The following is a 24,977-nucleotide window of genomic DNA, read 5'->3' on the forward strand; positions in this document are numbered from 1 at the left end:
ACATGTTCGTGATTAAGTTATACATTCTTACAAAGACACCAACACGCATAGCGCTGTGAACACTCTTAAAGCTAACACAGAATTTGCACTGAATTCACTTATTTGTGAATGGCGAGAGTTGTTGTTGACAGACGAGACAGTTGGAATCTACTGAAGAGAACGTCACGCTTCCTGCGTATTTAAGACTCTTTAGTGACGACAATGCATTACATTAACTTACATTAATTAGGAAATGTAGATGTTTATCTCTCAGAATGTTTGGTAATATGTTTATTGTTTGTGATGTGTTTATATGTATGTATTAACACGATGTACTGAACGGGGTGAGAATAGCTTGAGCTACCTCATCCCGTTGTGTGAATTTTACCTCAATAAGCTTATTTCAATTTCAATTTCAATTACATTAATTATAAGTGACTCTTTGTCATCCTTAATTGCACTCAACTCTAAGACATAACTGTAGCATGCTCGCGTCTGAAGCTAGGCACAAATATAAAATAAATAATGATGGTAACAGTCCATTTCATGTATATTCCATCTCATTTTGGCCTCCGAATGCATGACAGAGCTGATGAGTTAGCCGAAGACTCTGCCTTTAAAGGAGAAATTGAGTATAACCTTGGATTGTCAATAAGCAGTCTGAAAGCAATATATAGTACACCAGGAACTTCAACAAAATCTTGTAGATCTGAGGCAAAGTGAAATTGACACCTGTAATTTCATTTATCATATTAGTATCATGCAAGAGAAGCCACACATCTATGGATCATCCAATAAAATCAGCAGATTTCTAGATGTTACTACTGCTCGGCTTAGACTCGTTACAAGTATCTCTGGGAATTTTCTCTATCTGCTGATGTAGTAGTAGTAGTAGTAGTAGCCATTCATCAGTCTCAGGAGACTATGGAGACGCGCCCTGGTTGTTGGTCTGGAGTGGCCTCTCCAGAGCGCAAAGCCTGGGTAGCCAGGGTAGGTGGAAACAGAGAAGCTGTTGCTTCTTATAATTGTTTCATAGGTACCTTACCTTTATGGAGGACTCTTGTTGACGTATGGAAGATGGTGAGGAGGGAGGGAGGAGAGGAGGTGTTAGTGTTTGGAAGGGAAGTCTTCCTTCATTATAACATTAGGCAGTTATCTTGAGATGATTTTGGGGCTTAGCGTCCCCGCGGCCTGGTCCTCGACCAGGCCTCCTTTTTTGTTACACATTCCCAGGAAGCAGCTCATAGCAGCTGTCTAACTCCCAGGTACCTATTTACTGCTCGATGAATAGGAGCATCAGGGTAAAAGAAACTGCCCATTTGTTTCCGCCTCCCCTGGGGATCAAACCCGGAACCTCAGGACTACGAATCCGAAGCACTGTCCACTCAGCTGCTAAGGCCCACATTTGATGACATTTCTGGGGTATTCTCTCTTACATTTTGCAGGTATACCACTAGGACCTGGTTGTGACTCACTGATTGCTTGTCTTAATAAGAATCTGTCTATAGACACTTGTTTTTCCCTACGTTTTAACACTTGTCTATAGTGAGACATCAAATTGCCTCACTATGAATGATGTCTTGTTTTTCCTCTATTGGCATCCTCACAACTATTTTCTTAGGTTGAACTTTACCACTGACTTTCTTGGAACCCACGGCGTGATATATAATAAGAACTCTTATGTTCAGAAACCAAAAATGCACTAAAACAATTTAATTCTTCACAGAGAAATCAAGCACAATCATCACTAAGCAGGAGACACTGGTAAACTGAAGCGCGCAATGAGCTCGGTCGGCCCATACGTATAACAACAAACTTGAGCACCGAGGCAAACTACGAGTACAGAGGCGAATTTTTGAAGAAATTGAGCTCAAGAACTGAAAAATTTGAAAACAGGGGCATTCGAAAACTGAGGTTCCACTGTATATAAAAACTTGCACATATAGTACTGTGTATCTGAATACAAAATAACAATGACATCACAGCTGCAAGTTTGATCATCTGTAAACATTCTATATTTAATAGGGCACGTGCAGAATAACAAGTTTAAATGAACAAATCCACAAAGGCCGTGGATTTCATCCACGTTCAGGAGGTTTGGTTTCATTTGATGCATCACGCTATTGTGATTTCTGTGTGTAACAAGTTTACAACAAGTTAAACTTTTTCTTGAAACCCTGAGATAATAAATTCAAAGTATAAAAATCAATTACCAGAAGAGGGGCTATTGAACAGCTCTACTGTGCAAAGTTTAAAACAAATATATGCAGTGACACCTCGGCTTACGAATGCCCCACTTTACGAATTTTTCGGGTTACGAGTCCAATTCCTTCGTAAAATTTGTATCGGGTTACAAGCTTTGCCTCGAGTTACATAGTTTGTTGATACGCGTATGGGCGACCTGGTGTGTGGTTCCTGGTGGCATGGTTACCCCTGGAATGAGTGATGTAGATACGAAAGAGTTTAAGGCGAGCAGGGGATGGTTTGAGAAATTTAGAAAAAGTGGCCTTCACAGATTAAGTGGTGTAGACTATGGGAAGAAATGCAAACTTTTGCTGAAACGACTCGCCCACAGCAAGCTGAAGTAGGCGTTGCCTTTACCTTTTTAGACACTGTGATGCGTCACTACAGACAAGTGTTACAATGTAGGGAAAACAAGTCTCTATGGAAATGTTTTTAGTGAGAAAAACAAGCGGTGAGCCACAACCAGATCCTAGTGGTATGCAGGCAAAACGTAGGAGAGAGAGAGAGAGTACTCCAGAGAAGTCATCACTGCCTAATGTTATAATGGAAGGGGACTCCCCTTCCAAACACTTAATACCTCTCCTCCTCCCCATCTTCCATACACCAACAAGAGTTATCAATAGAGGTAAGATATAACTTGTACATACTATAGTACTAAATATTTGTGTTTATTAGGTATGAAATATATTTTGAAGTTAATATTTTTGGGAGTGTGAAACGGATTAATTCAATTTACATTACACTATTTCTTACGGGAAAATTTGTTTCGAGTTGCAAATTTTCGGGTTACAAACCGTCTATGGGAGTGGATTAAATTCGTAAACGGAGGAGCCACTGTACAGGGTACATCACTGCAGAGAAAGTTAAATAAAAAGTGCATCAACAAATACAGTATATTACTAAATGAATAAACTTTTTTAAAATGTCGTCAAGTACAATATCAAGACAGTGGCTATGTTTATTTAGTTTTGTAGGCACATGAATATCATATCACATTATTTGCCACATCCACACTAAGGAACACATGAGAAAATCAGTACTGTATTAGCCATGAGGAGGCTTTGAACCTATTCTCCGAGTACTCCCAAACAAATGCCTCAGACAACATCATGACACAGACAAGAATTGCAACCTGGGATTCAACTAAATCTTGTTTGGCTTCCACTGAATCCAAACCAGGGTTTCATACAATTCCCTCATACTCAGGTTTTGTAGTCTAGGAATTCTATCGACAATGGTTCTCTTCAGTACACAAACAAAATCACAATAACATTATATATTAATGAGAAAATCAGTAGGAGCCATGAGGAGAGTCAAACCTATGCTCTGGGTACTCCCAAGCAAGTGCTTTAGGCAACACCATGACATGGTAAACGAATTACAACCTGGGATTCAACTAAATTCCAGGTTGCAATTCTTTTACCATGTTGTGGTGTAGTTGTCCAAGGCATTTGCTTGGGGGTACTCGGAGCATAAGTCTGAATCCTCCTCACGACTCTCTCATTGATTCTCTCATTTATACATCACGTTAACGTGATTTCTTTCTGCAAGGAACACATTGTATATGATGAGGTTTTTTTGTGTGTGTGTGTGTGTGTTTGTGTACTGTAATTACCAAGGTGTAATAACCTATGTAGTTACAGGATGAGAGCTACACTCGTGGTATCCCGTCTTCCCAGCATTCTTTTGTTATAGAACTCTTTGAAACAACTGATGGTTTTGCCCTCCACCACCTTCTCACCTAACTTGTTCCAACCGTGTACCACTCTATTTGTGAAAGTGAATTTGCTTATATTTTGTGTGCGTGCGCACGCGTGTGTGTGACATTATCTAAGTACAGATACAGGATAAGAGCTGCACTTGTGGTGTCCAGCCGTCCAAGTATTCTTTGTCATGTGACGCTTTGAAACTACTGACAGTTTTGGCCTTCGCCACCTTCTCACCGAACTTGTTCAAACCATCTACCAATCTGTTTGCAAAAGTGAACTTCTAATTTTTTCGCCACCCATTGTTTCCTTAGCTTCAATCTTTTAATTCAATTGTGTGAATTGAAATTGTGTGTGTGTGTGTTTTACAGTACATGTGTACATATTCATGCAGACTGGGAATGTGCTCATATGGTGTATATGTATTTGTGTGTACATATATACATACATTTATGTGTGTGTTTATATTATATATGAAGTTACCTACAAGTTGGCTTATACTTACAAGTAGTATGTAAATCTTGCACTAAGATTTAGGAAGTGGCTACTGTACAATGATTTAGTTTTTAATTGTTTACTTGGAGCAATTGCATTAAATAAAGCTACGTAAAAAAAACTTTATTAACACGTTAACTTTGCTCACAGGTAACAACTCTTCCAAGTAGCACAACTTGAGATCAAACTCCTGGTAGAAAACTTAGGAATGGGTGAATAATGTATAGCGTATAGTATGTACAAAACTAATTAAACCTCAATTTTTTTTTTAAATTCCATTACTGTACTTATCCTAACCATAAATTTAGGATTCTTTATTAATACTCTTTAATAAAATATTATAAAATTAATTAATTTTTATGAACAAAAATTTTGGCTTAAACTTGTTCAGGAATATTCCTGAAACGCTTAAATAAGTACAGTAAGTCGATTTGCTCTCTGGTATTACCAGCATTAGTTATGAATTTGTGATTCGGAACATGGCAGAAAAATACTGAAAACGATGTTTAGGTGGTGCTAGTTGAGTGATGGTGTAAAGTTTGACCACTGTATATCAAGGTTTGGCCATTTTGTTGCAAGGCAGGTTAGGAACTCGGAATTACTTGCGGAGAAGCCAACGTGGCTCTCCTGTAACGTTACGCAGCCCTCTGCATACTGAATCTGAAAAAGAATAGGTTTTAATTTTTCCCCTCTGTATTTTCTCATTAAGAATCTACACATTTTACAACTTATTTTTTTCACAGGTCCGAGAGTTAACCTAATACTATATAGAATTTTCCAACTGACATGTTAGTACTGTACTGTACATTCAAGCAACAGGGACTAGCAACAATGGTAAATAAAATATTTGTTAAAAAGCAAAAAGTTGGTAAGCCATCTCTTAAATTTAGATTTCTGCCCACACATTACAGTAATTCCTAGCTATTAATGAGTTCAGAAAGTGATCAATGAAGTATGATGCAAGGTGGGTAAGTACCACAAAATTTCCTGTGTAAAGAGCGATTTGATTAACACAAATTGCCATGAGAATTTCACGTCCGTTATAAACTTTTGCATTAAATTTACATCACGGCATCTACAAAATATTTTGCAACACCCACTATGCCCGTAGATGCCCTTTTCGAGAAATTAAATGCACGTTTACTCTAAGTCACTGGTGATAAATACAATCCATAATGAAGGTCAGGGTTACCCATAACCGATATTACCTACTTTCTTTACAAATGCTTTCTATATATGTCTCTCAGGTTTGTTTGCATTCTGCACCTTTTCAAACTATATCTAGTTTAATATTTACAAATTGAAAATATTAACTTCTGCTCAACATACAGTACTTTCATACATGTCCCTTTCCAAATATAGTTTTACTAATTCATTGTTACAATTTAAAGTGGCATTAAAGAGCAGCTAGCTACTTTAGCCTCACCTTATTCAATGGACATGAAGATTCTAGTCCATTATAATGATAAACAGCAAAGGTGTCTGGCGGGGTATAGGACTGATCAGGCGTGAAGAAGGTCTCCACAAACTTGTGATAGAGGATTACTCCCATATTGTCTGGGTCCAACTCCAACATCATAAATTGGATACTGCAAGCCAAAACAAAAACCAATAAAATACACACACTCGTGTAATCATTTGTTATTTATAGTATTTCTAATCTCTTGAGGCTTTGTTCAAAGCAGCTTAATTATAAGAGATAGTCCACATAGTCATTCTCTCACATTATTTGACTTTAAAAATCAATGATTAATACAGTACACATATTAGTGCATGTACAAACTAGCATCCTTAATGCACTCCTCCACTGAAGGATTGGAGCTACATAACAGTATCCAAACACACCACAAACTCTGTCCACCACAGTATCCAACACCACTGATGCACTCCTTTACTGCATTTATCCTTTTCTGTCTACCTTGTGTCTAACTTATGTAGCTTCCGGGGATCAACAACCTTACACCCCGGTCACCGACCAGGCCTCTTGGTTGGTCGTCTGGTCAACCAGGCTGTTGGATGTGGCTGCTTGCAGCCTGACGTATGAAACACAGCCTGGTTGATCAGGTATTCTTTGGAGGTGTTTGTCGAGTTCTCACTTGAACACTGTGAGAGGCCAGGCAGTTATGCTCCTTATGTGTAGCAGGAGAGTGTTGAAAGGTCTTGGGCCCCTAATGTTGATAGAGTTCTCCCTCTGAGCACCTCTTGCACCTCTGCTTTTCAACAGTGGTATTTTGCACATCTTGCCATGCCTACTGGTCTCATGTGATGTTATTTCTGACTTTTATTTCTGCCACTGATTTTTTCGGAGGATGAGGCACAAATGGTTTTGGAAGGTTTGTTTATTTCAGCTGAAGCCTGCCCCCTTGGCTGCGATTTGTGTGTCCTGCTCAGATCAGCCTGCTCTTAAAATCTCTCTGCATTGACATTCACATCAGATTCATCAGACATGTTATGGTAGGACCGTTGCTATCATACCTAGGAAAATCTCATATTTCTCAAGAAGCCTAGGTCTTGCAGGCAATTACCCGAGTGTCTCCTCAGTCTCCCTTGGCATTGGGCATCCACACACTGTGAGAGCTGACACCTGGTGGTGGACTAGAGTAGCAGCCGGGCAACCAACTAGCACCCTGAAAAGCAATACTTGTGGCTCTATTTAAAGCCAAGTATTGCTTAGAGGAGGTATTTTGAGTAGAGATGAATAAACCTAAAAATCATTCCAAGACAGATTGAGAATTCTCAAGTACTATATCTCCTTTTTTCCATTATTGTCCCATGTGTACTGAAAATATAACCACAGCATCAATAAATGAATGACAATTTGACCTGGCTGGTACTTTGCCATGTTCAGGCAAGAGAAGGACTATGTGACTGTCCGAGCAGCTTGCTCAAAAATTAACTTTTAATTAATACTCAAAGCTTTATTTCTCTATCATGGAATACTGCTAAATCCTGTCCACTACTAAAAATATTTTGTAAAACACTGTACCTGTACTTCTGAAACTCACAAATCATCATCGGTGCAAAGATTAAGCTTCTCTAAAACATCCTTTAGTTTTTCTCCCTGAATAAATCTGTTGCCTTCAGTATCATACCAGCTGAACACTTGCTTGGCTCGCTCAACTTCCGAGTCTGGAGTCACCAACTTTTTGCACCATGAAAACAAAACTGTTGGTTACAGTAGAGGAAAATTAATTAAATACAAGTGCTTGGGATCATAAAATTTTAGAGTTAAAAAGTAAAAAATAATTGTAAAAACTGTAAAATTAAATTAAGCATTAATGTGAGTGGTCACTTTTAATAAGCTTATGATTAAACATTCAATATTTACAAAATCTGAGATAGCCTACCACATAGTCTAATTAAAAAAGAACAAGTGCTTGTTTAGTAAAATTACACCTAGAAATGTGACAAATCTATAAAACAAATCACTTAACTATTAACCTCTTAACTATTTACTATTAATCTATAAAACAAATTACCTGACTATTAACCTCTCAGAGGAACTATGTCACCAAGTACTGAGAAAACAATCACATCATCATCATATCATTATTACTAAAATATTCTAAGCCAAAAATCCAACCTATAGCTCATGAGTACTTTCTTTATGTAACAGAGTTGCATAATTCTGAGTGGTACTAAAGATGGTACAAGTACAGTACTGACAAACCTGAGAGGTGCGTCTCAGAAGCAATAACCCAAACAGGATTAGTAGGATTCTTGAGGTACCATCCAACCTGCACATAACGCAGATGTTCTAAACGTGTGAGAAACCCGACAGCTGGCCGTTTTAAAATACCAATCAAACCTAAAAGTGGGGTGTCGAATTAAAATATATATTGTACAGATCCAGGAGATACATCCAAGAAATAGTAAATTACTATACAATATGTCATTTGTCACTCCAAGAGAGCAATGCAAAATGCTCTTATATAAATGTACATACTAGCCTGCATTTCAGATGTGCAAAAATAAATCTTAAAAATAAAAACTACACTAGTTATTTACAAGATGAGTAACAATGCTACTTATACATAATTGAAAATCAGAGTTTTTGAGTTCATTAAAAATGTGCTAATATTCTAGGGTATTGTATTTGAAAACACATTATATAGCAGTGCATTTTTTATCAACATCTAATTAAAACTAGAAACAGCATGAAATGACACTTACTGAGGCCTCCAACATCCTTGACGCCATCCCACACATAGGATGAAGCACGGCCGGTAATGAGGAGGTTGATGAGGCCCTGGCCTCCATGACCTTGGCTGCCATCTATAAGACTCTCGCCAAGGTCACCCATTTCTTCATTCACAGTCCTCACACCCTGTTAATAATAATATACTTTTGTTGCACAAATACTGTGAGTTTTTCTTCTTTACAGTTGTCTCCCCCGTCAGAAGTAGAAAGAACTTGGAAAGAGGTACGTGAGAGCTAGTGTAAAAGGTAGAGAAGTGTTGTGTATGCTGGTAAAGGTGGCAATGAGCCGTGGATGTAACAAACTAGGTTTGTTGTAGGAATTATTCAGTATGGTTTCTCATAGACTATGGGGGTTTGGAAAGTTGGTGTCAAGTCGTAGTTGACCTGGCCCAACGTCACGGAGTATCTCCCCTGGGATTAGCAGTTGAGATCACAATGGCTGGCGCCTTTGTCTTAAGCAAAGTATAATGAATTATTTTACAGAATTCTGTACCGTCACTGTACCTTTGTTAATATGACCGAGTAAAGGAAGAGGAGAACCCCATACTGAGCTTTGTACTTGTCCAGGTGCGTTTCTAAATGGTTTTGCAAGGAGTGGGCACTTTCAAACTGCCTTAATCTGAAATAACATGTAAATATTAATAGTATTTGTGCTGTACTTTTATTAAGTATAAATTCAACTAGAAACATTTAAATTATTACACAAGGCTATACAACATGCACCAATTAACTAACATACCTAACATTGGAATGGAAAAGACTGTAATCTTTGGCACTTGGTGTGGGTGACGGCTGGTCTGGCTCTGGCGGACTTGAGCCAGAACAGTCATTGTTTAGAGGCAAGGGATCATCCAAACAAGCTACTTCAAAGGGACCTGTAAGAAACAGCGGCATGATCTAATATGAAAATCAGCAGCCATCAGATAAGAAAATCTTTACATTATACTGTGAACAAGAAAGAATTATCTTTTGATGACAAGAATAATTAACAATAGAAAAAACATACTGTACTCATGTAATTACTAATAACTAATTAAACATTACCTATTCAAGCCAATGACTACTGATAACATGATATTCATTAATTTACAGGCAAGCATATGTTTCTCATTAATTGAATGCAGTACATATTAATAAATGTGCCAAAGAGTTTTAACACCTTTAGTAATAAGTAGCTGCCTATGGCACTCACCATGGTCTCTCAGAAGTGGGGCATTACTATCACTAGCATGAGTGGGAGAGCTAGACTTGTCAGTCGTGTGCATGGCTAAAGTAGGTGGTTGCTTACACTGGCACAGCATCTCCGTCAAGGCTGCAGCCAAGTACTGGTCTACCGTTGTACTCTCAACCTACAACACAATGATGCAGCTTATCTATATGTCTTAGTTTACAAATCCAGTATACAGTGAGCTCTTAACAATCCGAATGTCTATATACAGTACCAGTGTTCTCTAAATAACAGACCAAAACTACCCACCTAATCTCCCATCCATAATTTAGATTTGCCGCAAAAACATCCCATTCTGGAGGGGGGAGGGAGGGGGTTCCGATATCTTGATTGTCACAAATATTCACAATACAGTAGATCTAATTTTTCTTTTCCTATTTTTGCTAGTCTTGCTCTTTTCATATTAATTATTATTCAGAATACTGCATTTTTATTTACAGGCCTCTTAAAAGAAATAGAATAAAAGGCATGAAAAATAGTTATAATATTTTAGCACCAAATCAACCCTCTGTAACGTACGCTTATGTTACGTTGTTGGGTAGATTAGATACACCGTGTTTAGTGAGTTTCATATTTATTTAGTAGTCCTGGATACAGCAGTGTTGTAGACATTGAGACGGAGCTTGGAGCAGAGCAGAGAGCCGAGTGTGGCCGGAGTCGCGAAGCACTATGTGGGAGAGTGTTGTAGCTCAATGCGGTCCTAGTCTGCTGTCTGTTCTATGTCGAAGCTGTAGCATCTCGGAGACGATTAGAACTGCCTATGCCGAGTGCTACATTCTTGACTGGAAATTGTACTTTTGTCTATTCTCATATCGCTTCCTTATATTTTGTGACTACCCCTCACCTTTCTCTACTAGGATAGGAGGATGTGAGAACTGTTACCTGTAATTAGGGATAGGATTATAGCTTGTGTAGTTAGTGCTAATTAGTTACGCCATTAAGATAATGAGATAATGGAGCGAGTATAAGGATTACTCGCTACATCTCACTGGGAACTGGCATAAAAAATTTAACCAACAGTGACTTTAGCTTCAAGAATGCTAGGAAAAAATCTAACTCCTGTTGATGAGTAGGAAGGCAGTTATGACAAGAAATTTATAAGTGTTGATGGCATGTTCCAAGATGCTGGTAAGGAGGTAGAAAAGAATGACCTAATATAATAGATAATACTGTAGATAGTGCAGACTACAGTTGCACTGTGTTTAGAAATGAGGAGATTAGACAGATGAAGCTGAGAAGAATGAAGTTAGTGAAGCAACTACTTTACTGGTATCTAGAAAAATAGATAAGCACATTGATCTTATTTCTATAACTGATAAATAAGGGATATCAAGTTACTGTCTGCACTTCAGGCCAAAGAATTTCCTCTTGGAAACAAACCCATATTTATACAGTATTTGTGGTTTGGAATCAGAATACAAGACCCTCAATCAGCTGACTCAGCCACTGGTAGCTGGGTGGGGGGGGGGGGGGGGGGAGAGAAAAAAAAGAGAGGCAGATGACACCAGATCACTGATGGTAATTTAGACATCAACAGCAATTTTATAATCCCTGTAAGTAGCCCTTATGAAACAGGCAAACAACTAGAAATTCCCACAAGCAAAGTTCTAAAAAAAACTCCTGGATAAGTGAACATATAGAGACAGTTAAATACTACCCCATGGACTCTTCATATAACACAGGCTGTTCAAATAAAGCCTGTACTGTATTATGGTACCGAGAAGAAAGCGTACCTTATGATTTATTTTCTGTAATACCTAGTATGATGGTGTTTTTTCCAGGAATAAGTAAATAACTCGTATAAGACCATATAAGCTTCAATAAACTCTCCTACACCATGGATTCAGAATAGGACGCAGCTTCAAATTCCAGATATTTACGTACCTCCCTGAGCTGTGAAAATTGATGTTTGGAAATAAGGTTCTTCATAAGGAAGGCCTGCACAGGGGCAATGACGGCACATGGCCCTCCACTTGTTTGGATTAATGCCGTTTTTTCATGTTCACTAAAAATAAAACCTGGAAAGTAAAAAGCTTATGAAAGAATTTTTGTTTTTTAAGTGCCAAGAAAATTACAAATTAACCCATACACTGCTAAGTTAAAACAAAAAGGAGTGCCTACTCATTATCAAGAAAAAACAACAAAGTAATCTTTAAAATTGCATAAAATACAAATTGCATACTTTAAAATTGTATAAAATTTCACCAAAAGAAAAATGCACTGGTATTTATTGGTAAAAGTTTTACACAACATATAAATTTGTGGAATAGCATTCATGTGTAATGCTAATTTAACCTGCATCATTAGTTTGTACAAACCTACTTTTACAGTATATTTGACTGGGAAGTGGTACAGTATATACATGACTGGGCAATGAAGGAGTATGTAATAAGAAGGCACAGCCAGAGGTTCCATTAAAGAAAGGAGAAATGGGTGACTTTGGAGGTTATCAGATAATCTTCAAGAAATTATTTATTAATTTATTGTAAGTATATTAAATACATGAACCAATCATTTACAAACCATATGTTACATTCATAATGGTCATATATAAAAAACTGGAACTGGCATCCAGTCACACGGCAATCAATTATCAGACCCAACCCTATTTACCCCTGCCCCCTGTATTCTGTACATGTATACAGTAAACATGACAGTTTAAACATTTAGTGCTATTACCAACTATCAACAAATATACATAAAATATACAAAAGGAAAACAAATTATTATCAAACTTGTGAAATACAGCGAATACATACAATGTGATACATGCAATTTTCATAATGATTTTCTCTTCTTGCGAACTGCAAGAGTTGGACTAATTAAACATATATTTTAAAACGTCTCAGTGACTGTTGCTTGTAAATGCAATAATATCCACACACAACTATCCAGGAGTCGAGCGGGGAGGGTACTAAGGGGCAGCTAATTCCCTGCCAGGAGTGAGAGTTGAGACCCACCTTGAGACCAGCGAGCAAAGAGCTCTGGTCTAATGTTTGGTCCCCAGACCAACTGTGACACCTCTTGGATAGACCCAGAGCCTCGCGCTGAGCCTTCCGTCATTATAAGTGTATATCTCGCCTGAGAGGCCAGTGAAGAGCGTATATCATGGACAGGAGGAGAGACACCTCTCCTGGATCAGGTAAACAATGCGATTCATCTCTTACCATAACTGTCAAATATAACTTACGTATTCAACCTGCAGACTCTTTTTATATTAGTTACTATGAAACTAAAAATTATGCTTAATATTAATTTCTCTACTGATAGTTGAGTTAGGGTAAAGAGTTTTTAAGTTTGATTTATAGGAATCGCTAATATTGCAAGCTTTTTAGATGTTGATTCTGAGAGGGTCAAGGGTCAAGGGTCTTCGGAGGAGGAGGTGGAGTTCGTAGTCATTTTATGAGGCCACAAACTGTGAGACACTATATAGGTTGAGTACTACTCAATAAACTACCCACATAAAGTAGATCGAGAATCCCCTTGCAGACAATTAAGGTAATATCTGGTAACCTTGCAGTCTCACACCAGTACCCTGTCGAAACGTATTAATTCACACTGGACTATATGTAATAGTCACATATACTGGACTATATATAATAGTCACATATACTGGACTATATATAATAGTCCAATCGGCATGAACTTATTATATCAAGACGTCTTCAACACAAGATGTCACACTATTAGGCAGAAAGACATTCACAGTTTCAAGGACTTGCCCAAAGGATGCGTTACGGAAGCAAATCGCCAAACCAAATTCCCCTTCAGATATACAATGTCAGCATAAATAGTAAAAATGAGGAAACCTTGGCCTATACATAGACAAAAGACTAAACTTCAGTACTCTCATACAACACATAGCCAAAAAAGTATCTAAAACTGTTGGTATACTCTCAAAAATTAGATATTATGTTCCCTGCTCTGCTCTTCGTTCACTATACTACTCGCTAATCTATCCCAGTCTTAAGAACATAAGAACAAAGGTAGCTGCAAAAGGCCTATTGGCCCATACGAGGCAGCTCCTATTTATAACCACCCAATACCACTCATATACATGTCCAACCCACGCTTGAAACAATCGAGGGACCCCACCACCACGTTACGCGGTAATTGGTTCCACATATCAACTTACATGCGGTATCTGTGCATGGGACTCAACCACTGCAAATTACCTTAAGCCCATCATCACCCAGCAAAAATCTGTTCTCAGAACGATAACAAACTCTGTCTTCAGACAACTACCCTCTGTTTAAGACCCTAAACATACACACACACTCTCCACACATTCTCTTGTGCTGTTTTCATGTATAAAACTTTGTTCAAAAATTGCCTAACCTATGCCTTATTCGAAAGTAAAACCAAAAAGTATCTAATTTCCTCCTCATAGTTTCCCATCTTCTGCTACATACTCACCCAATTTAGTACTTGAGACATTCTACTTTATGAATATAATCTATTCTAAGGACAAGCCAGAAACGTTATGCGTGTTAGTGGCTTTACGAGAATGTAAAAACACCAATGTTATGTATTCTCTTCACCCAATGTATATTGTATATAAATACAAATAAAATACAAATTATATAAATTTGTAATGTAGTTATTGTGTTGAACTCAAATTCTGTTTCGTTTATTGCTTAATTTATGGCAGACAGGCAAGGGTTCCCTGATGAACCAGGCAGGTGTCAGCCAGGTAAGGGTTCCCTGATGAACCAGGCAGGTGTCAGCCAGGTAAGGTTCCCTGATGAACCAGGCAGCTGTCAGCCAAGTAGAGGTTCCCTGATGAACCAGGCAGCTGTCAGCCAAGTAGAGGTTCCCTGATGAACCAGGCAGCTGTCAGCCAAGTAGAGGTTCCCTGATAATTTACGAAATATTTCAAGGGTTTCCACGATCAAAACAAATGTTGGGAATCCAGAGCGCTGGCGTATAAACATTCAGACATAGAGTATATAAACTCACACATTCGTAGACTATATATATTCAGACAAGTGCGCATGGGCTATGTGGGTCTCTGTGACCTTCAGTGGCAGACAGAGATGCCCTCTGCCCTCTTCTGAGGGCAGAGGGCATCTTCGCTGAGAGAAGAGGAGCCACGGGGCAGACACACTATGCGGGTCCTTTTATATATTAATCAAAGTATTCTGTATCATCTAAATATTTGATCAAATTTGCGCGGAGTTGAGAATGGCATCAATAGAGCAGAATGAAACGAAACTGCGAACATTGTGTAATTTTCGTGTTGTTAAGTCTGTTTAGTGGACCCCATACCCGTCCTGTGAGTGGTAGTGGACCCCATACCCGTCCTGTGAGTGATAGTGGACCCCATACCCGTCCTGTGAGTGGTAGTGGACCCCATACCCGTCCTGTAAGTGGTAGTGGACCCCATACCCGTCCTGTAAGTGGTAGTGGACCCCATACCCGTCCTGTGAGTGGTAGTGGACCCCATACCTGTCCTGTAAGTGGTAGTGGACCCCATACCCGTCCTGTGAGTGGTAGTGGACCCCATACCCGTCCTGTGAGTGGTAGTGGACCCCATACCCGTCCTGTAAGTGGTAGTGGACCCCATACCCGTCCTGTAAGTGGTAGTGGACCCCATACCCGTCCTGTGAGTGGTAGTGGACCCCATACCTGTCCTGTAAGTGGTAGTGGACCCCATACCCGTCCTGTGAGTGGTAGTGGACCCCATACCCGTCCTGTGAGTGGTAGTGGACCCCATACCCGTCCTGTAAGTGGTAGTGGACCCCATACCCGTCTTGTGAGTGATAGTGGACCCCATACCCGTCTTGTGAGTGGTTGTGAACCCCATACCCGTCCTGGGAGTTACAGAATCACATGTTTGAACCCTAAAATTTCGTACAGTTAAGGTAGTTACAGGTTGGATAATCATATAGAGTTTGTTAGCATTTACAGCAACAGTCTGTTCACATAGACGGTTGGGCACGTTTCCTTACACCTGCTGCCTCTGTTCACCCAGTAGTATATAGGTGCCTGGGACTTATGCAACTGTTGTGGTGCTGCATCCTGAGGAAGGTCAGTCACTGACCTAATGGGGTCTGGGTAAATCCAAGAGATTTCCCCATTTACATCAGCAATGGGTAAATGGGGTATTATGATGTGATGTCATACAGCCCGCGAGAGAACACTCGCCTCCTGATTGGCGGCACGCTAACTGACGTCTGGGAACACTCGCCGCCCATTGGCTGAGATGGTTGTCAGCTGACTGTACGCAAGTGTCGAATGATAACGCCAGGAAGTCAGTGTGACTGAAGCATTACTGCTGGACGGTCCGGCTGTGTTCCTCGACCACTACTGAACCTACACAAAGTTACTTGGAAATAATTCCACTGACGGATCACAACCATGCAAGTATAACTATGTTGTTTATTGTTTGTAAGAAGAAGTTGTATCATTAAAATTTGTGCTACTTGCACGTACCAAATGTCCCCCCCCCCTACGAGGCCCAAAATAATGAATAAGCTTATTATCCGTAATATGAAGATAAAGAGCAAAATGTTAAGGTCTGTTAAGGTCATCCATGGAGTGTTAAGATTGTGCCAAGATTGTGCAAGAGGGACCACGAGGAGGGTACAGCTGGCCAGACCTCACCTCCACACCCCTCTCCAGTCTGGAGCAGCCGGCCGGGCCTGACACACGCCTGGTAGGCCTGGTGGATAGCGCGCAGGACTCGTAATTCTGTGGCGCGGGTTCGATTCCCACACCAGGCAGAAACAAATGGGCAAAGTTTCTTTCACCCTGAATGCCGCTGTTACCTAGCAGTAAATAGGTACCTGGGAGTTAGTCAGCTGTCACGGGCTGCTTCCTGGTGTATGTGTGTGTTGTGGGAAAAAAAAGTTGATTGACAGTTGAGAGGCGGGCCGAAAGAGTAAAGCTCAACCCCCGCAAACACAACTAGGTGAATACACGCAGCTCCCTCCACCTCCAGTTAAGATAAACCAAATGTTTACACTCAAGTTCCAAGATTCAAACACAATACTAGTGAGCTGATCCCTGTGACACTAGAGAGAGATAGTGGCTTCCAGGTAAATTCTTGGAGAGGGTTAGGGTATCACAGAGGGCATCAGGGACCTCACTCTCACCCCCGTCGGGGGTAAGATATTCCTGGCCCCTAGGGCAGAGCTTGACCTAGATGGGCGAGTGTGTGACCACACTATAATATATGTCTTGTGATGGCGCAAATAACAATAATAATACCAAAACCAACCAGACATACGCCTCCAGTTATGTCTGCACACATCCTTGGGTAATTAATCCACAATAGACCAACACTGGAGCTTTTAAAAAACGCAAAGGTGAGATAAACGACGAGTCTACAGACTCAAACAGTTCCACGCACGAGGCAGGAAAGTTGGGCATAACACTGACACCTGACACAGAGAAACAAGCACAAGTCTTATGAAGCACAAAGAACAGCTGCCGCAAGGTAATGTTCAAGTTCCCAGAGGACCTGGACTGGGACACCTGCGTCAAGCACCTGGAATATCTTGTGCAGAAGATCCCCAGCGTCCACCTCCAGTAGTTACATTCCATTCACCTTGGTTGTATGGGTTTCGAACCCTGGACCCCGCGCGTGTGAGGCCGCGTGGGCCTCATATGTTTGGTTTGGTTTTCAAGAAGTTACAACGTGAGAGGACAAGCAGCAAAGGACCTGAAGTGATGGATGGTGGGAGAGAGCGAGGGAGAGGGGAGAACCCTCTTCCATTACAACTACATAACACTTGTAAGGGATTTGAGGATAAGGATTTGAAACAGTAGAGTGGAAAAGAATGGTTCCCAAACACTTGGACGGAAGGAGCTAAGCAATAAAAGTATTGCTAAAGAAATATATATTCCTAGACAAGAAATACCTACTAGTCAAACTCAAGAAAAAGGAAATAAAAGAGTTCTTCTGGAGTACACTTCAGATCACACAAACCCCAGTGAAAAAGGGTTACCGCACGCGATATCAGCCACAGGACGGACAACAGAAGGATCGGATCCCCTACAACGAAGTTATCTTCCAATGAAAGCGGGAAATCCCACCCACCAGTAAAGGCTGGAAAGTGGGCAAGTTTCAGGCATCCGGTGCCCATCGCGGATCCCGTCCGGTGCTTCGAGTGCCACAGGTTCGGGCGTGGGAAGGCCAGATGCATCTTCCTCAGGGGAGGAGAGGAAGGAAGGCCACATGCATTCTCCTCAGGGGAAGATGTGGGTGTTCCAGGCCACACCGGCGACGTCACAAGTTCTGGAAAATGTAAACAAAGAAGTGCTACTCGTCTCATACCCGAACTACTATTAAGACAAGCGCCCTGCCTAGCTGGACCAAGAAACAGACTTCAGAAGGCAAGGGACCTGAAACAACAACACATATTATATATATGATTGTGAGTGACTCACTGTATGCTGAGTGGTAATCTCTATTGCCAGTGTGGCTTATCTTTGGGGGGGGGGTAGGAATGAGGGAGAGAGTGAGAGGAAGGAGGGAGTGAGGGGAATGAGAGAGCGAGATGAAGGGGTGAAGGGAGGGAGGGGGGAAGATCGAGTGAGAGGAAAGAGAGTAAACGGAAGGAATTAAGGGAGGAAGGAGAGAAGAGGAAGAAGGGAGAGTGAGGTGAGACGAAGGAGGAGAGTGAGGGGAGATGGGGTGGAGCGAGTGAGCAGGGATTAAGGATGCAGAACAAACAACACGTGACACGTTAAATTCCCTGCAGTGCTCGGGGTCACGCCTCTCTCTCTCTCTCTCCCTCTCCCTCTCTCAAGGGTTAGTTAGAAATGGCGGTGATGTTCCTAGTGAAACTGCAAGAGCTGTAACTCTACATCAGCTAGTCTGAAGCCTATCCCTAGATACTCATTTATTTGATGAACTTGTTGTTAGTTTCCAATAGGAATAAACTTTAGTAGTGAGTCCTCAACTTGTTAGTTGATGGACGAAGCTGGAGTCGCCTGTGTGCTAGATCCTTCATGTCTTTGGTGAGACCATCTTCCTGTTTAGTTAGTACTTATAGTAACGATAAACACCATACTACATATATGACGTAATTAAGAATTGGAAAGTAGAAATGGCTACTATTGTATTTGGACAAACCGAAGTTGGGACAGGCCCAGCCCAAAGCCCTGGCCTTGGGCCGGGCTTGAGGAGTAGAAGAACTCTCAGAACCCCATCAACCAGGTATCAACCAGGTGAGGAACCTTACAAATATTGGCCTTATACATGACAATAAGACTACCAACATCTCTCTGGTGTTGAAGTCAAATGTACTGACCATTTCAACCAAGATGAGTCGGTACTGAGCTTTCTTGTTCTGGGTTCACCGTGTCTAGAATACTGATAAATGATGGGGAAGGGAGGAAGGCCATCCAAGAGAGTTGTTCATGGTCAAGATCAGAGCGAACTTGTGCTTTATGTAAAGTTTTGCAACCCCTTCTGTCGAGAAAATGAGTGGTATATCACTCGTGTATGTCAGTGTCTGACAGTCTAGTTGTGAACATCGTCTGTGTTATCTCTGCCGCAAATAATAATGTAACCACTTGTGTTGGACGGTAGAGTGACGGTCTCGCTTCATGATAATCAGCGTTCAATCCCCGACTGTTCAAGTGGTTGGGCACCATTCCTTCCCTCATGGACGATGTGGTCCATGAGTTAAGGCGCGTGTCTGGGGATATCCAGGGCGCTGGTTCAATTTCTGTCCTGCTTCAAGAATTTATGGGCGCATTCGATCCCTTGATCGTCGACGTCGCTTCTCAACCGGGGCGTCCCGACCGTCCTATCCCACATCCTTATCCTGACCCCTTCCTAGTGCTATATAGGCGTAATTGCTTGGCGCTCTCCCTTGATAATTCACTCCCTTCATCCCCTGTTTTTATTTATATTTTTCCCTGTTTCTCAGATTTAATCAGCTATTTTGGAGGTTCCTCAACAAATATGTTATTTAAATCGCCCGGTTGATGACGACAACGTGCACACGCACACGCGCGCTCCTGCACCTTTATCGATCGCTTCGGGAGTTGACTTATAATATTATTGCTATAAATGCTAATGGTGTTTAGTAAGCTGTCTCTAAAAGAGCTTAATAAATACAATAAGAGATACACATGTTGTGTAAAAAAATGTGTCGTTATACGGTATTAATATGCAATAATATAAGTTATTGCGATATCTAACAACAATACCGGCATGGCGCTGTCAATACGATTTTTATTTGCATTGACTTTCCTCGTCTGAACAATTTTCTGAATGCCACGACGATCAAAGTTGCGTAAAGAGAGTTGTGAGTGACGCGTGAAGACAGGAGATGAAGGAGGAGGAGGAGAAGAAAGAAAGTTGAGAGGGAAGGATGGTGTTGGCAGCTGCGGCAGAGTTGTCAGTAGAGGCGAGGGTGAAGCGACCAGTCTGGCGAGGATGGCTGCGAGGAGCACACCTCTTGACCCCTCGCCGCCACGCTCTATATGACTAGTGTCTCCTCTAGTACACCCTCCTGGCCGCCGCTCACTCTATAACCCACCTCCGGGGGCGCCCTCTTCCTCTCGTGTGACAACAAGGTCGGGAGAGGAAGCGTGTAAACAGTGCCGTGTTGGGAAACAAGTGAGTGTGTGTTGGGTGGACGGGATTGACAGTGCAGACGGAAATTATTCACCGTAGTTGAGGATAGAGGTGACGGGCATGGCGGTGTGAGGTGACGGAGGCAGGCAGACGACTCCCACCATCATATCCTGCAGCCACAGGTAAGATCCTGCCCTCCCGGGGTGAGGTGGGAGAGGAACATTACCATGGAGGGACGGTGTACCGGTCTGGGATATCTGCCAGGGAGCTCGCTTATCATCGCTGACGCACTCATCACACTCACGTGTGTGTGTGGGGGGAGTCAAATGTCTTGGTCACGTCAACTGGTCTTGTCTGAATCATCAACAGCATCGTCATTATCACCAGCACTACCAGCATCACCCTCACTAGCATCAGCATCACCTCCCTTACTATCATCATTGTCATCACCCTCACCAGCAATACCACCACTACTACTAACATCAGAATCACCACCACCACCACTAGCAGCATCACCACCACCACCACTAGCAGCATCACCACCTCACTAGCATCACCACCACCCTAGCAGCATCACACCACACCATCATCATCATTACACTAACAGCATCATCATACTAACAGCACCACCACCACATTAGCAGCATCACCACCACACTAACAGCATCATCATACTAACAGCATCATAACCACATTAACAGCATCTCCACCAACACCATCACAACCACATTAGCAGCATCATCATCACATTAACAGCATTACCACCACCACATTAATTAACATCACCACCACCACATTAACAGCATCACCACCACCACATTAATTAACATCACCACCACCACCACATTAACAGCATCACCACCACATTAATTAACATCACCACCACCACATTAGCAGCATCACCACCATCACCACCACATTAGCAGCATCACCACCACCACATTAACAGCATCACCACCACCACATTAACAGCATCACCACCACCACATTAACAGCATCACCACCACATTAATTAACATCACCACCACCACATTAGCAGCATCACCACCACATTAGCAGCATCACCACCACATTAATTAGCATCACCACCACCACATTAGCAGCATCACCACCACCACATTAGCAGCATCACCACATTAGCAGCATCACCACATTAGCAGCATCACCACCACATTAGCAGCATCACCACCACCACATTAATTAGCAGCACCACCACCACCACTACATTAGCAGCATCAGCACCACCACTAGCAGCATCAGCACCACCACTAGCATATCACCACCACCACTAGCATATCACCACCACCACCACTAGCAGCATCAGCACCACCACTAGCATATCACCACCACCACCACCACTAGCATATCACCACCACCACTAGCATATCATCACCACCACTAGCAGCATCAGCACCACCACCACCACTAGCAGCATCAGTACCTCCACTAGCATATCACCACCACCACTAGCAGCATCACCAGTATGCCTGTCGGCGAGGCTCTTAACTCATGCTGGCACTATGAGGTGAACACAAGTTTGTCAAGAATGTATTGCACAGTCGATTATTTGTGTTCAATATTAAGTTCACAATACTGGAACATGGGACCAATTGTCATTCGCAGTCGAATATAATTTGCCTAAGATATGGGCCTAAGCTGTCCCTTATCTGCCCAAGACGAATGCATTGAACCAGTGTGTTTCTCCATTATCATTGTCAAGCACCAATATTTTTGTATACTGTACTGTAATATGCAATCACAAAGTTGTCAGGGATTAGTTGGCAATGAACTTTGTCCCCCCATGTCTGGTATGCTGACATGATGACTGACACATTGTGTGCAGGGAATGAGACGAGGCGTTGTTTTGGATCTTGTGTGATGATTGGTCAGATAGATATTCCAAAGGCAAGTAAGTAATTGTCAAAAGAAAACATCAGGGTGTCGGATGATGATGATGATGATGATGATGATGATAATAATGAATATTGTGTCGGGGGACAGGCAGCCAGTTTATACATAGAGTATATGTTAGGCTTATATGGAGGGTTTCCTTACCAGGAGAATTGCAGACCCCTCCAGGATGTGATCCCACAACAAGCTGACTAACTCCTGGGGTACCTATTTACTGCCAGGTTTACTGCATGAGGTGATAGGAAACGCGCCCAGACATTTCCAACCCGTCCTCAGTCCATGTCTGGGCCGGTCTGGATTCGAACCAGGAATTCTTGACTGCTAGTCGAGAACGAACCCAAGTTTACTACCGAGACCCTCTAAAATATCTTTAACTACTCCAACAGTTGACTGTTACAGACTTCTATTTCAGTACGTGAATCCATTGTATATATTTTCCGTAATTTTCATGTAATGAATTTTGGATTTGGAGGTGCTGCAATAGTAATACATTTTTTGAGACGATGCAAGTGCTAATTACTTTTGGTGAGGAAAAATGTCTTAATCTGTCTGCTCGCTTGCATATTATTTCGGACGTTTACAGCACACAAGAAAAACTTGTATCCACAAAAGGTATAATTTCTGGCGCTCTAGAGTCTAGACTAACCAAGAATTTAGTGGGTGTGACTACCACGCTACTCTGTTTAAGTTTAAAGTTCGTAATGTATAAGCCTTATCTAGGTCACATTTGTTAATGATTTTTTCTGGCTTGGTGAATTTGATCCTTAGTTCACGGTCTTTTTACTCTGCCCCAAACACCCTCGTTCATCGTGGCGACCTTGGCACGCTTTCCCAGATATGTGAGTTTAAGTTAGTGACTGTGCGTCTTGCACGGTTTAGTGAGGCTGGAGTATTTTCTTTATTTTTTGTGCATCATGGATGAAGGACGGGAGATGCCGGCACGAGTGCTGAAGGAAATGATAGTGGACAAAACTATTACAGTGTTCCATTCACAGACGACCTTTAGGTCCTGAAACTTTTTTGTTTCCTTCAGGAAAATTCCAGCGCGGGCCCTAAGCCTCTGGCTGGCCCACTAATTGTTGCTTGTTTCTGTTTCACTTGGGCAGAGTATGAGTATTTATGACTCGTATGGTCGCTTCAATAAGATTTTTGCCCCATGTGTTTAACAACTGCTCTGTTGAATCTTAAGTTTGAATCGTATTGGGTTTGTGTAACTGTGCAATGTGTTAGATAATGTTCCAGTGGTTTGTCGGGTATTTCACCAGAGGGCTGACATTCCTCCCATCTTCTGAAACCTGTAAGCCTATTTCCCATGCACATGGGTATCCAAGCCTGATGCGATGTAAGTGAACTTGTGTTGTTATACTCCTCCCTTTCATCAAAATAAGTGGTTCGTCCTGAAGCTGTTCACCCAGCGAAATGTATGCCCTTGAATTGTGTTCCGCCTCACATGGTTAAACCAACACTTCCACTACCTACCCAATGTTTACTTCTGGAAATGGCAGGGTAAAAGACAAATTTGTATTTTTGTTTCAAAATTAAACCATTGCATTATTTATAGCACATGCTTTGCAAACTGATGGAAGGTCAGTTTATTATAGACATGTGTTATTTTCTGTCTTCTCAATGGCAGTTGCATAAAATTAGTTGAAATTAGACAGGCATCAAACAAAAGTCTAGAACCACTACAATACCAGTACCAGGCAAACTATACAATAGTTTGCCTTAGGACTTACTGATATAGCTCATAGATTGCGTTGACCCGTATATTTGGTTTACCAGTATCCCCCCCAAGTATACGGTCGAAATACAGCTATATTAAAGAACTTTAATACGCCTTCTTGATCTGTATCAATGACCTTTGATAGGCTAGTTATTTTGTATTAATGTTTTGGTTGATCTCAATAACTATTGTTCTATATATCTATAGGCCTAGTCTATTCCAAACCTAGTAAATATATTGACAAGTTTTTATTCACACTATAAAGGCAAACTCAGTATCTTTTAAATTTACAAGGCATCAGTTTTAAAAATCGTCGCCTTTCAGAAGTTGCGTTTCTGTAATTGGCAAACAACCATAAGCTATACAACATTACGCAAGATGCAGTAGTGAATCCTCTCATGGAAACACATTTTGTTTAATGTTGACGTAGATGTGAACCTTGCGACTGCAGATGTTTGTGTTGCATCATTGTTTTGTGATACTGTCACCTTGAGTCACGCCACAGTTGCATGCAGATGAGTGTGGCAGCGTGCGAGATTTACCTGCCAGAGTGAGTCCTGTTGAAGGCTTGACCGATGGTAGCCTAACCAGGGTACACATTGTGTGCCCGGAAGGTGTTAACAAAACACTATCATCAAGATTAAGCCACCCCAAGAGGTGGTACGGGCATGAATAGCCCGTAAACCCACTATCATCAGCAATCCTTATGGTTTTGTTAGAGAGGGGGAGATGGACAAGTGACATGGATAAGGCTGTAACTCCCAGAAATTGGTAAAGAAACTGGTAATTGTTTAGTTACGTGGTCAGATGATGCGGTGAGAGGCGGATGCTCTGTGGCAAGGGACCCGGAACGCCTAGGTACCAACTACTATTGTCGTCAGAACGCTGAGATAAGCAAGCACCGCCTGCTGATTGTGCGATGACTCCCACTCGGGTGAATAAGGAATGTCCGCT

At 41.5% G+C, this 24,977-nt stretch overlaps 1 protein-coding gene across 3 annotated transcripts; it reads right to left on the reverse strand.

Annotated features, from left to right (window-relative positions):
• Nucleotides 1-3,102: 3,102 nt before the first annotated feature.
• Nucleotides 3,103-24,977, reverse strand: LOC123762037 (ubiquitin carboxyl-terminal hydrolase MINDY-3). 3 transcript variants are annotated; one of them, XM_069335834.1, is made up of 11 exons: nt 24,823-24,971; nt 17,897-18,094; nt 11,737-11,870; nt 9,817-9,973; nt 9,364-9,499; nt 9,129-9,243; nt 8,598-8,751; nt 8,095-8,232; nt 7,430-7,589; nt 5,851-6,013; nt 3,103-5,084 (listed from the first exon to the last, which is right to left on the reverse strand). In XM_069335834.1, the coding sequence occupies exons 2-11, from the start codon at nt 18,000-18,002 to the stop codon at nt 4,941-4,943; spliced, it is 1,407 nt and encodes a 468-aa protein (XP_069191935.1). In that variant the 5' UTR covers nt 18,003-18,094; nt 24,823-24,971; the 3' UTR covers nt 3,103-4,940. The 3 variants fall into 3 exon arrangements, with proteins under 3 accessions (XP_069191935.1, XP_045604187.1, XP_045604186.1); XM_045748231.2 differs by lacking the exon at nt 17,897-18,094 and having other exon boundaries at nt 24,823-24,977; XM_045748230.2 differs by lacking the exons at nt 17,897-18,094; nt 24,823-24,971 and adding an exon at nt 12,813-13,011.

Source organism: Procambarus clarkii, chromosome 34 (genome assembly GCF_040958095.1).
Source record: "Procambarus clarkii isolate CNS0578487 chromosome 34, FALCON_Pclarkii_2.0, whole genome shotgun sequence".
In the NCBI taxonomy this organism is placed as follows: domain Eukaryota; kingdom Metazoa; phylum Arthropoda; class Malacostraca; order Decapoda; family Cambaridae; genus Procambarus; species Procambarus clarkii.

Excerpts from the sequence above, each read along its gene's own strand:
- LOC123762037 (XM_069335834.1), bottom strand. The coding sequence starts at position 18,002 with ATGCATCTGGCCTTCCCACGCCCGAACCTGTGGCACTCGAAGCACCGG. Across the intron at positions 9,974-11,736 it reads AATTTTCACAGCTCAGGGAG|GTTGAGAGTACAACGGTAGA; the intron begins GTACGTAAATAT and ends ATTGTGTTGTAG. Across the intron at positions 8,752-9,128 it reads ACTCGGTCATATTAACAAAG|GGTGTGAGGACTGTGAATGA; the intron begins GTACAGTGACGG and ends TATTATTAACAG.